At 36.9% G+C, this 14,032-nt stretch overlaps 1 protein-coding gene and 1 non-coding gene across 4 annotated transcripts in view; one reads left to right on the forward strand and one right to left on the reverse strand.

Moving 5' to 3' along the window:
* The window catches only part of DIAPH2 (diaphanous related formin 2), an 863,347-nt gene that overhangs the window by 668,583 nt on the left and 180,732 nt on the right, over positions 1–14,032 (forward strand). For all 3 annotated transcript variants that reach the window (XM_024761235.1, XM_024761244.1, XM_024761229.1), the window contains one exon: positions 8,241–8,376. In XM_024761235.1, coding sequence (XP_024617003.1) covers positions 8,241–8,376 — 136 coding nt within the window. The remainder of the gene's footprint in view (positions 1–8,240; positions 8,377–14,032) is intronic.
* Positions 6,234–6,305, reverse strand: TRNAK-CUU (transfer RNA lysine (anticodon CUU)). Its single transcript has one exon. It is a non-coding gene; the product is annotated as a tRNA-Lys (tRNA).

Raw genomic sequence — 14,032 nt, forward strand, 5'->3', positions numbered from 1 at the left:
TTTAAAAAAAAAACAAAAAACAAAAAAAAAAAAAAAAAAAAAAAAAAAAAATCCACTGCCTTCCCCAGGAAACCTCATCCCTCTGTTTTTGCCACAATCTCATAAGGTGTGTTGAACCTTAAGTAAGACGATGCGTGTATTTCATTATTAGTCTACATAGCAAAATGTTCTATGATGTTTTTGTTTCTTAGATTTGTCAAATACAGTATATAAACCCCAGAATTTTCCCCAAAAAATTAGCGTTCATTTTATCTATATCTTTTTTCTCATGGCTCAAGAAGGCAACTTCTGTCATCTGTTCAAAGGTTTGGGGTGTGAGAGAGATTGTGTGTTTCATTTCTTCATAGTTTTAACTGATATTGCAAGATTTCCATATCAAAAAGGAGTCTTCCTTCTCCCCAGTGCACATGAGCATATGTGAGCCTGCTCCTGGGCTAGAGGAAATGGAGTACAGATCCTGAATTGGTACTGCCCAACTGTGGAATTATGTAATAATAATAACCAGCCCATTTACTGCATACTTCTTCTATGTGCCAGGCACTGTGCTTAATTGCTTTCGATGCAATATCACATTAAATCACAAACCAACACTGTGAAGTACAGTTATTTCGTAGATCAGCAGAGCAGGCTTAACACAGTTAAGTAAGTGACCCAAAGTGATAAAGCATGATGGTCGCTAGGCAGCTAGGATTTAAACCGGATCTCTCAGCTCCTAAAGGCCATCCTGTGTTCACAAGGGTATGCTGGTCTACTCAGAGTGTTTGGATTAGGGGTCCTGATTTGAGAGGAACAAAACAAATAGGCCTTCTTTCCCATTATTTTTACTCTGGGAATAAAATTTCTGGGTCAGGAAACTTTAGAAATCTTATCAACAAGATGCTTAAAAAATGGAGCCTTAGAATCATCATACCTATCTAAGAAAGATAGAAATGTACAGTATCCAAGTCAGCACTTCTTTGATTTAAATTTTAAGTGTTCTATGTTACTTTAAAAGAGGTGATTAAAAGAAACAATTTCAAATTCTAAAGAGGTTAGCATAAAACAGAAAGAAGGTAAAAGAGAAAAAAAGCTCCAAAAGCACTGTTTGAATTAAAGCTAAAAGAGGATCAGGTCCTAGGACAGTTCAAGATAAAAGGTGTGGAGAGAATTTCACCTATTTCATTGAGTTTTCATTAAAGAATATATTTCTCGGTGACTCACATTTAGTGTATAAAAAGATTTTCAATATAATACGTACCAGGTTTCTTTATATTGTTGCCAAATGATTTGACTCAGTATCATCTGCGAATCCTTCTAATATCCCTGATGTATGAAGAAACACTCAGGGGCATGATCACAGTGTGCCTCTGGCACCAATGTTGCCAATTTGTTCACCAGGACATTTCCAATACATTCTTTTAAGGTTATGTCACTCTCTTCTAGCACAGCTTCCGATACTGAAATGAATCACAATCTTGACAAGTGTATTCACACAGGTACCCAGGATGATCCAAAACTCAAAAGAGAAAAGAATACGTTTCTAAGTTTTTTTTTTCATGAATGCCAAGTGATGGTGATATATATGGATTTTAAAAATTACCTTAGGTGCCAATAATATGGTACAGTTATAAATTATGTTCAGTATGCTTATGAGGGTAGATGGTGTCAAGATGCTACATTTCTAGTCCTGGGTCACATCCTCATGTCTTCCAAAAAAGAGGGAGGGGGTTGTGCAGAATAAACTATTGAAAACACGTGAGGTAACATGTGCTTACTGTTTAAACTTTCAGATGTTTCTTTTACACATAATAATCACTGCCATCATGTATTGAGCATTTCTCTGTACCAGGCATCGTCTTCAGTGTTTTATATAAACATTATTTCCCTTAATCTATTTAACAACCCAGCGATTTCAGTAGTAGTGTCTCCATTCTACAGATGTGGAAACTAAAGCTCAGAGAAATGAAGTAACTAACTTGTTCAATGTCACCCAGCTTTTAGGATAAGTGATGGGAGTTTAGATATGAAACCAGGTTAAGGTGACTCCAAGATCCATTTTTCTTCCTAATTGCTCCACTTCTCCATCCCTCAGATATACTTTGGCTTCCAGTGAGATCACAGTGTTCACAAAGTGCTTCTGAAGTCAGCACTGGGATAAAAAGCCATTGAAGGCAATGGGAGTAAGGAAAGGGTTTTGGTGGGAGGTGGTTTTTGTTTTTAAATATCACAAGGTTAGAAGATGCTGGGTTTGTGTAGACCCGACATGAAAGAAGCTGGCATCTGAGCCTCTTGGAATTTTCGAAACCAGTTTCATCCATTTCGTAAAGCTTAATTGGAATATATGAGAGGTCTTAGCATTTACATGAGCTTTTTTTTTTTTTTTTGCATATGACATTTTTAGTCCATAGGTCTCATTTGTTAATTATGCACAACAAGGGAAATAAGATTTGTAATTTATTCATACTTTTCAGTAAGGCAATAGAGTCTTACAATCAGTGAGAGACTTAAAATGAGGTTAGTGAATACATTTTGCAGTAAATCCTAGAGACAATTTTTGTTACGTTTTGCTCCTTCTGTGCTTTTTCCTGACTCTTGAAAAATAGATATGCCAGTAAAACTAAGACTTTTTTTCTGTAAACGTTTCTTATCTTGTATGAGGTTACTACCAAAAAACTTTCTCAATTAGCAGCCTCCTTTTAGCAGAACACAGTTCTGTACATTGACAGAATCTAATCAGCTGGCATTCCCAACCCTAAGAAATAATGATTGACGCTTACTTGAGAATCATGTTGAAGTAGAGGAGTTAGCATTTTAAAATGTTTAGTGAGGCTTAACAAATATACAGTGTTGTTAACCACAGTCAATTATTTAAAGGTTTTTTTAAAAAAATTCTGAGCTCAAATTTGCTCCTGTTGCTTTTATTCTTTTAATCATTTGGGTTTTGTTTTATAGGAATTAGGGTGAAAAGAATACATCCCATCCCTCAAAAGGGTTCTCTCCCCATCGGCTTTCACATTTTTGGGAGAGTTAAACAAAGTCTTGAAATTTCCTATCTTGCTCTCTAGTAAAACTAAAGGTTGTTGATATGAAACCATAATTAAGATTTCCCTTTCTCTTTTTAAATTTATTTCTTAAGGAGAGAGAAGTAAACAGGCACGTGTTTCCCACCCCTAATTTCCTAAAGCCAGAGTCAAAGAGTGAAACCACCAAGAGGAATAGGATGTTCTTTTTAGGCCTTCATGAGGCCTCTTCATGAAGACAGAATTGGTGATATCAGAACTGAATCTTACTCCACAGTCTGTGTTGCTTGAAAAATATATGCCTTTGTAGATGCGTTCATTCATTTCTATTAATGCCAAACCACAGAAATTATTTTCTTCTTCTGTTTTGGTCTCTTTGGGATTGCACATGCCATTTCAAATTGTGTGATTGTCTTGTAGTTAAATTTACTCCTAAAACATTTAAGATGTGAACTGAGGAACCTTTTACTTGGTCTGTTTCATTGTTTATAGATTTACATTCATGGTGTTTTAGTAGTGCCAGTTGCAAGTCTACCTTTCATATAGAAATTTAACCTATTCACATATGCCAAATTTCTCTACTAGCGATTTAGTGATATTGTTGACTGATTTTCTTCTACCCCGAACTGCATTAGTTCAGATTTTTATATAAACTATTTTTTTAGTTTTACTCTATTTTTAAGAAAGAAAAAGGAATGAAATGTGAAGAATGCTACAGAAATAGTATGATTCAGGTCCATGAATCACATAATGCCTATCAGTGATCTATATCAACATTTCTGTTCTCAAAATATAGTTTAGATTTGGGCTTTCTTGTGTTTTTATAATTATTCTACTGTCTTCATTACATAATCTTAGTCTATAAAAGGATGCTTATAAAAAATCAACAGTCTTGGGAATAGGATTCCCAAATTTATCACATAAAAATACTGAATGCCCAGTTAAATATGAATTTAGATAAACCATGAAAAAATCTTTTGTTAGCAATGTGTCCCAAATATTACATGATTTTTTTTAACATAAATATATCCCAAGTATTGTATGGATAATGAATAATTTTTAGTATCGATGTGTCCCACATATCGCATGAAATTTTTTAGTATAAGTATATGCCAAGTATTGAATAGGATATACTTACACTAAAAAAAATGATTCACGGTTTATCTAAATTCAAGTTTAACTGAGTGTCCTGTTTTTTATCTGACAACTCTACTTGGAAGGCATCATGGTAATGTGAGTGAACATATGTGCTTCTGGTACTTAAGTAGCTGTGTAGCCTTGGGCATCTCACTTAACCTACCTCAACCTGTTTCAGCATCTGTAAAATGAGAACAAATACTAGGTTTTCTATAAATATTTGAAGTTATTTACTTAAAACACCTGGCACATAATAAATTTCCATTAAGCATTAGCTGTTATTATCAGAGCAAGGAAGAAATACAAACGCAAGTTGCCAGTTTTTTCCATCTTCATAATAAATGACAGCACTCAGCAGTTAAATAGCCCATTAGATTGATAATGGAAGAGTCCACCTGATCTCAGGTGGCCTCGGCCTGCAGCGGCTCGAAGCAGGCTTTCGGTTCCCAGCCAGAGATTGAGGTCGGGTTTCCTATGGCCAGTTCTTTTGATTTGCCTGGTTCAGAGTCCCTGTTTGGCTCAGGATCCTTCCCTGTGTGCGCACGCGTCTCTCAGCCAAGATGGATTCTACCAAAGAGGCCTGTGGGTAGTTGGCACCACTTACTGTGGGGTGGCGCCCCCTCCCTTTTTGACCTCCAAGGAGCTTTCTAGTTGGGAAGGTTTCCTTGACTTCGAGAATGAGAAAAATGTGGTCTCCTATCTTCTAGCTGGGCAGGGCCCAGCCTCCTCTCTCAATTGTCCTGCTATTCTCATCTTGGAGTATTGGTCCACAGAGAATGAATCTCCAATTGCTTTCCCTGGGTTGCAGGGGGTGGCCCATCTACCTCCTGCCTCACACCCAGATGTTGGTTGATTGTTTACCAGATCAGAGATTTGACTGATAATAAAATGTACACAAGCATTAACCTCCCTTCTCTCCTCTGCTACTCACCTTCTCTCATGTTACCAAAGATCATGCAACTTGTTAATATCAGAGCCTGAATGTATTGCCTTTGCACATTGTCTTTTTATTCTAAGTTACGATTTTATTTCAATCTTGCCTTTTTCAAACATCTACTTTTTAAAATTGTATTATTTTTTATTGAGATATAATTTACATATCATAAAATTCACCGTTGTGCAGTACACAATTCAGTGGTTTTTAGTATGTTCACAAGGTTCTGCAACCATCACCACTACATAATTCCAGAACATTTTCATCATGCCCAGAAAGAAACCCCATTCTCATTAGCAGTCACTCCGCATTCCCCCCTCCTCCTTCCCCTGGCAACCACTAATCTACTTTGTCTCCATGGATTTACCTATTCTGGACATTATATATAAATGGAATCATAACCATATGTGGCCTTTTGTGTCTTCTTTCACTGAGCGTAATATTTTAAGGTTCATCCATGTTGTGGCATGTATCAGTACTTTATTCTTTTTATGCTTGAATAACATTCCATCATATGGATATATATGTACCACATTTTGTTTATCCATTTATCAGTTGGTGGACATTTGGGTTGTTTCCACTTATTGGCTATTAGAAATGATGCTGCTAATGAACATTCTTGTACAAGTTTTTGTGTGAACACGTGCTTTCTTTTGTCTTGGATATATACCTAGGAGTGGAATTGTTGTGTCATATTATAACTCTATGTTTAGCATTTTGAGGAACTCAGACAGCTTTCCAGGATGATTCATTATTCTACATTCACACCAGCAATACAAAGCATTCCAATTTCTCCAATTCTTCATTTATTATGATCTGTTTTGTTGTTTTTTATTATAGCCATCCTAGTGAACATGAAGTGAACTGTGGTTTTGATTTGCAGTTCCCTAGTGATTAATGATGTTGAACATCTTTTCAAATACTTATTGGTTCCTTATCTTCTTTGCAGAAATATCTATTTAAATTGTTTGCCCATTTTTAGTTGGGTTATTTGTCATTTTATTGTTGAGTAGTAAGAGTTTTTATATATTCTTATCAGATATATGATTTGCTGATATTTTCTTCCATTCTGTGGGTTATCTCTTCACCCTCTTGACAGTGTTCTTTTTTGTTTTTATTTTTTCCTCCCTTTTGGCCACCCCACACAGCTTGCCGGACCTTAGTTCCCCAACCAGGGATCGAACCTGGGCTCTGGCAGTAAGAGTGCCGTGTCCTAACCACTGGACCCCCAGGGAATTCCCTTGGCAGTGTCCTTTGATGGATAAAAGTTTTTGGTTTTTATGAAGTCTTATTTATCTATTTTTTCTCTTTGGTTGTTTGTGCTTTTGGTGTCATCCACATTGTCTTTCTTCCGTGAAGAACAAAACAAACACTAAACCCTGAGAAGAGAGACATGAGTTATTTTCCCAACTTTGCAATTACATAAATGTGTGACCTTAGGCAAGTATTTAAACTCATTCAGAACCCAGTTTCCACATCTGCAAAAAGAAGCTGGATTCAGCAGAGCAGACGATTTGCAATTTGGGGTGAATAAATTAATCTCTATGAAACCCCCTATGTTAGCAGTTCTCAACCTGGGTAACATTTGGCAATCTCTGGAGACAATTTTGGTTGTCAGAACCGGGGAGGGGTGCTACTGGCATCTAGTCAGTAGAGGTCAGGAGTGCTGCTAAATATCTTACAAGACACAGGGTGCTCCCACAACAAAGAATTGTCTTGCTCCAAATGACAGTAGTGCTGAAGCTGAGAAACCCTGTTCTAAAATTACGACTCTATTATTCAAATTTATTTTAAGTGGTAGTCTTTGAGTTTGTCTGCAGGAGCCAGATTATTTTGTGCTCTTAGCCTAATGTTAGATGTACTAGTGTTACAGGGGCAGGAGAAGGGGGAGGTACCAATAATTCTTGCAAGTCAAGAGAATTTTTTTGAAAGTGTTTTCAAGGCTTTTAAAAACTACTGTTACCTTTTAATACGAAGAAAAAATATTTCAACATAGATACCTCCAGGCCAAGGCTTGTAGATGCATTCTTGTTATTGAATCCTTTTCTTTAGGATTTCTGGAACAAAATAGCTTTTGTGAGATAGTTGGTACATGCTGTGAAGTATGTCTGATGAATCATAAGAGGAAAAAAACCCAGAACAACTTAATGGAAGGAACTTGCAGTCGGTGTGTCTCTGCATTAGTGATTTCTCTAAAATGACTATTCTCTAAAATACTATTAGTCCAGCAGAACAATTTACTCCAGCGTTCTCCCATACGGTCTACTGGAATGTACTGATTACCTTGAGTTCCACAGATAATCTATCCAAAATAAAATAGACAATAGCTTGAAATATGCTTCAGCACTCTTAAAGATCTTGGCATGTAAAAAGCTATTAAACGTGCAGATGTTTCTTTCCTGTAATAATATAGATGGAATGGTGACCACCTCCGCCACACCCAACCACCACTATCATTGTCATAGACAAGGTGTTCTAAGTATTTTATAAATGTATCTCATTTTTCTTACAAAAATCTTATCACGTAGTTTAAAAACAACATTTTTCAGATAAGGGGAAAATGTAAAATAGAGTGGTACAATACCTGCTAAGCCATATTTTCCTATTAAACTTTTTCTTATGTATCAAAACTATTTCATATTTCAACCACAGAGACCATATATTTATTGTTAAAAAATCTGTGAACATTCATGTTTCGAATTTTCTAGCACCCCAGGTAATAGCAGTTAAAGCCTGAGTTACATATATTTTTTTTTCAAGAAGAATTATCTTAACGATTATTTCCTTCTCTCAAAAGTATATGGGGGCTTCCCTGGTGGCGCAGTGGTTGGGAGTCCGCCTGCTGATGCAGGGGACGTGGGTTCGTGTTCTGGTCCAGGAGGATCCCGCGTGCCGCGGAGCGGCTGGGCCCATGAGCCGTGGCCGCGGGGCCTGCGCGTCTGGAACCTGTGCTCCACGATGGGAGAGGCCACAATAGTGAGAGGCCCACGTACCGCAGAAAATAAATAAATAAATAAATAAATAAAGTATATGAATGTACCTCAAAGCTGCTGTAATACTTTTCCATCTCTGAGCACCCACACTTGTGTGTATAGAATTTTAATGTTGCACAACTCCTCCAATATATACGTAATGGAATAATTTTTGTTTAACTTTGTTTATTTGTACAGGAAGCAGTGAAAGAAAACAACAAGAGAAAAGAAATGGAAGAGAAGACTAGGAGGGCAAAGCTTGCAAAAGAGAAAGCTGAACAAGAAAAGTTAGAACGCCAGAAGAAAAAGAAACAACTCATTGATATAAACAAAGGTATGAAGTGCTTCCGTTTTTTAAGAAAGAGGTATGAAGTGCAAAATAATTGCACTTAATTATTGATAATTTTGAATTATAAAATGAATAATGGTTTTGGTAGGAAATTCACAATATTATTAGTTACTTGTGTCAAATGTCTTTCATGTTATTATCTGTATTTCTTTTCATCCTGCACTGAACACAGGCTTTTAGATAACCAATGCAAGGTAATATGTTGTTGCAACACTCTTTTTTTCTTCATTTATTTTACCAAATCATATTATGTTCTGGATGAGGCAGTGGTAAGAGAAGAAGAGAGTGAGATGAAAAGAGAAACACTGGTCTGAGGAGATGAGCCTTATGGCTCTAATTTTATTTTGTTGACACATGTCTGTTGACAGTACAGTAATAATTAACACCCTCTCTTGGGGGCTTGAACATTTCAAGTCATGATGGATATTGACAGCACTGTTATAAGTTGCAAAAAAAATAGGGAGAAGCACCTTGTCCAGCTGTGAGCCTACAAACAAAATACTGATATATCCACACAATATAAAGTAAGTTGTTTTCTTGGTTAGCAAGAATGACTGTATAGTAAAGGTGGATTTTTTGGGTTTGGTTTGATTTGGTTTTCTTTTTAAAGAAGAGAGGGTAAGGAAAGAAAGTGATCAGCACCAGGTAGCTGCAACTTAAGAATGCAAAAGCATAGCCTTTGCCACTGAGGGTTAGAGAATTGAAAAACAAAACAAAATCTTAACAAGATGCAAGATAATATGATTAATATGGACCACCTATTTCTAAGTATAATGATATTAAAAATTGCAAGCACTGTATAATGTTGACTGTGTGCCATATTTTAAGTAAGTTAATCTTCATAACATCTCTGTGAGGTAGGTATTATTATTATCTCACTTTACAGATGAGGAAGCTGAAGCTCATAGAAATTAGGGAACTTGCCAAGGTCACACAAATGGAAGTATTAGCAGCAAGATTAAAATCTAAGTAGTCTGGCAATAGAATCTTTGCACTTATAAATGCCATTGTCAAATAATAATAACAATAACAACAACAGCAACAGCTAACATATAGCACTTACTATGTACTAGGAACTGTTCTAGGAATTTTATGCATTTGAACATATTTAATCCTCATAAAACCCTAGTAGGAGGGTGCTACTATCTCATTTTTAGTTGAGGAAACAGACACAGAGAAGTTAAGTGAGTTGCCCAAGTTAACAAAGATAGTAAGAGGTAGAACCAAGATCTGAGCCTAGGCAGTCTGTGGCCAAAGTTAATTATTAATTATTATTACATATTGTTAATCATAGTCAGTTACTCTGTAGTAATGTCTCTTAATGGCGAATCTTCTGAAATAATATCTATACCATTCTTCTTCATATCTCTAAAATACATAAAATTTTTCAGGAATTGACTGCAGTTTATCTTTTTTACCCACGAAATAAATATAGTTTTAAAAGATGAGAAAAGTATATAGAAGGGATACAACAAGGTCCTACTGTATAGCACAGGGAGCTATATTCAGTAGCCTATTAAAAACCATAATGGAAAAGAATATGAAAAAGAATATATATATATATATTTTTTTTTTTTTAATAAATGGCTATGATTTACTCGGGGGAAAATGGAGCACGACAGTACTTGTAAGCCACTACACAGATGTGCCGACATCCCCAATTTTATAAGTGAGGCAGAATCTCAGTGCAACATTTGGGCCTTGCAAATACAAACACACACACACTCACACATACACTCACATACACACACACTTCAAGGTACCCACCTGTAATACTGAAGGTGTGGAGATTGAGGTGTTTTTCACTCCAGTGTTTCTTTGCTGATTCATGCCCACGCCATAAAATCCATGTTAAAGCAGAGGTCTTTCCCCGAACTTGATTATTTTCTGTCTCCTTGGATTGGGTGGGACATGTCTCACTCAATTAGGAAAAGTACTAGAGCACAGTATTTGTAGGAAGTTCTCGCTTAATAGGTGATGGAGTCAGTAGAACTGTGCTGAATGTTAGTTCCCTTACGTGCATGAAGGAGTACTGAGAGAAGAGGCTGGAAGAGGTACAGGACAGACTGTGCATTCACTTGGCTATGCTAAGGGTCTTACCCTGAGAGCTGTGGGAAACCTATGAATGTTTCTAAATGGGAAAGTGATATGCTTTTTTCTTAGAAAGATCATTTTGACAGAAGCATAGAGAATGGACTGGAAAGGGAACAGCCTGAGACAACAGAGGTTAAGAGGTTATCATTGTCCTGACAAGAGATGATGGTGGCCTGAACTAATGCAGTGGTAGTGAGGTTACAGAAGTCACCAGTAAGAGGTGTATTAGATTCGCTAGGTTGTGGATATGCAGAGACAGGTCTATCTTAAGGAATTGGCTTACGTGATTATGGAAGCTGGCAAGTCCAAAATCTGCAGGGTAGGATGGCAGCCTGGAGACCCAGGGAAGAACCAGTGTTGCCGTTCAAGTCCAAGGGCAGTCTGCTGGTAGAATTCCCTCTTGCTCAGGGGAGATCAGTTTTTTGATCTATTCAGGCCTTCAGCTGATTAGATGAGGCCCACCTACATTACAGAGGGCAATCTGCTTTACTCAAAATCCACTGATTTTTTTTTTTTTAGAACCCGTGTCCCCTGCATCGGCAGGCGGACTCTCAACCACTGCGCCACCAGGGAAGCCCGAAAATCCACTGATTTAAATGCTTATCTCATCCAAAAACACCCTCAGAAAAATATCCGGAGTAATGTTTAAACAAATATCTGGACACCATGGCCCAGCCAAGCTGACACATAAAATTAACCATCACCAGAGGGTTGTTAAAAGGTAGAACTGACTGACCCTGATGATTTTAGATGTGGGAATTAATTGAAGGAAGCATTAAAGAAGGTGGTACTCTTCATAGAGAAAAAACAGTTCAAGAATAGAGCAGACTTTATCAGGAGGGTTACAATGATTAGTGACATTTTGAAGCTGTTTCATTTTCAGAAACCTTGTAAAGATGGGAAATGTCTAAGAAGCCATTGTGTGTGTGTGTGTGTGTGTGTGTGTGTGTGTGTGTGTGTCTATGAAACTCAGGAAAGAGGTTTAGACTAGACAGACAGACTTGGGGATCATTGATTTTTGATGATTAAAGTTAGGGTATATTAGTTTGCTAGGGCTTCTGTAACAAAGTACCACAAACTGGATGGCTTAGGACAACAGGAATTTATTGTCTCACAGTTCTGGAGGACAGATGCCTGAAATCAAGGTGTAGGCAATGTCCTGCTCTTTCTGAAGACACTAGGGAAGGACCCATTCCAGGCCTCTCTCCTAGCTTCTGTTAGTTCCTTGGCTTGTGGCAGCATAACTTCGATGGTCACATGGCATTCTCCCTGTGTGCACGTCTGTCTCTTCACATGGTGTTCTTTTTATTAGGACACTAGTCATGTTGGATTAGGGGTCCAACCTAGTCTAGTTTAAATTCACCTTAATTAATTACACAATTTATCTTATAACATATGAGTTTGAATGAGATCACAGGGTAAAGTATAAATCAGAAGTTCTGAAAGTATTTGGTCTCAGAACCCATTTACACTCTTAAAAATTATTGAGGACCTCCAATACCTTTTGCTTATTTGGGTTATACGTATTGACATTTATTATGTTAGAATTTAAGCGGAGACATAGTAAATAAAATTATTTAAGAAATAATTTTTAAAGTATTTATTAATTCTATTAAAATAAACTATTATGTGTTAAATAACATTTTTTTATGAAGTGTAGCTTTATCTTCCAAAATCTCCCCTTCAAAAAACTTAGTAAGAAGAGAAAAAAATAGTGTTGTAAATCTCTTCAAAATCTGGCTTAATGAAAGACAGCTTGATTCTCATACCTGATTCTACATTCGGTCTAATGCGATATTGTTCATCATGTAGCTTCTAGAAAGCACTATACACTCATGAAAGAATGAGAGAGAAAAAGGCAAAAATGTGTCAGTATTCTTATGAAGATAGTTTCAACCTTGCAGATCTGAAATGATCTCAGAGGTCTCCACAAGTTCCCAGATTACACTTTTGAGACTCTCCGGGGTGAATAGTGAAAAGAGGAAGGAGTCAAGGCAGAGTCTGTCCAGTTTTGTGCCGAGAACATAATCTTGTTCCCACATCACACTGCCCCCCCTCCCCGACCTCCACCCCAAGTATGTATCAAGCTTTCACTATTTCCTTAAAAACATACCTACAATAGAAAGAAAAAAAGAAAGAACCTATTTTGATTGTGTCTATAATATGTATATATTTTCATTTGCCAAGATTTGATTGATGACCTCTTCAAACATCATTGAAGGCATAGTATATAGATCCAAATAAGTCTTTTATGCAAATGCTTAGCTGAGTGATCTGAATGCGAAAGACACACTTTAAAATAGGATTAATCTTTTGTATACTCTTACCATATCTCTATTTACAGATCAATTAAATAATAAACTTCACCATTAGGTTCTTGATTTGTGGCCCATATGTGGCAAGTACTTATTATTATTATTGTTTTTTATTGTAATATTATTTTACACTTAAGAGTATATGTTTGTTAGTACTTATAAATATGTTTTAAAAAGAGATCCTTCCATTGAAATTGTATAGTCTTAAGAAGATGAAAAGATGCAGAAAAGAAAGAATAAGAACAGAGTTGGGTAATTGGGTGTCAAGATGGAGCTCAGTGTCGGTGAGTTTCTTAGTATCTTATAAAAGATGCTGTTGTTAACTAGGTGGAAGTCAGCTGCAGATATTCTGAGAGCCTGGGAGGAGGCATGATGGAGCTACGTAAAAGGTGACTCCATGTTAGAAACGAGAATGAGGTGCCATAGAGAACTTTGAAATGTGTCCAACTAGAATGGTGTTATCCACTTTCCACTGAAAGAGAACTGATATAGAACATTTGATTGCCATTGTGAGATACATATAATTTAAACTGTAGAGATAGTTCATGCACATGTGACTAGAGATACATACCATTGGAACCCGGGGATCTGACCTATGACAAAGGTAGTCAAGTAAAGAGTCTCTTGGGTAAAGAAAGCCACTTGAAAATTACAAACAACTTTGAAAACACAAATACCCTTTATGTAAAATTTCTATTTCATATCAACTTAGCAAAATTGCCAGCCCCTCCCTTTTAAAAAATCTCCTGTGATCCCATATAGCTAATAAGTAACAACAACAATATATATTTATCTGGCATGCAAAATTATATGCATTCATCATGAGGAAATATTCTGGAATCTAATTATTCAGAAGAATAATAGGATAAAGCAACCACAAAAGATTATTTCTATAATCTAGATGTGATCAGCTGAGCTCAGAATTAAGTAAAGATATCATGGAAACCAAGCAGCCAGAGAGTTATACCTTTTCAGTCAAATCCATTAAAAAATGCCATGTTTCGGGCTTCCCTGGTGGTGCAGTGGCTGAGAGTCCGCCTGCCGATGCAGGGGACGCAGGTTCGTGCCCCGGTCTGGGAAGATCCCACATGCCGCGGAGCGGCTGGGCCCGTGAGCCATGGCCGCTGAGCCTAAGCGTCCGGAGCCTGTGCTCCTCAACGGGGGAGGCCACAACAGTGAGAGGCCCGTGTACCGCAAAAAAAAAAAAAAAAAAAAAAAACCATGTTTTAGGG

Source organism: Neophocaena asiaeorientalis, unplaced genomic scaffold (genome assembly GCF_003031525.2).
Source record: "Neophocaena asiaeorientalis asiaeorientalis breed wild unplaced genomic scaffold, Neophocaena_asiaeorientalis_V1.1 scaffold656, whole genome shotgun sequence".
Taxonomy (NCBI): Eukaryota; Metazoa; Chordata; class Mammalia; order Artiodactyla; family Phocoenidae; genus Neophocaena; species Neophocaena asiaeorientalis.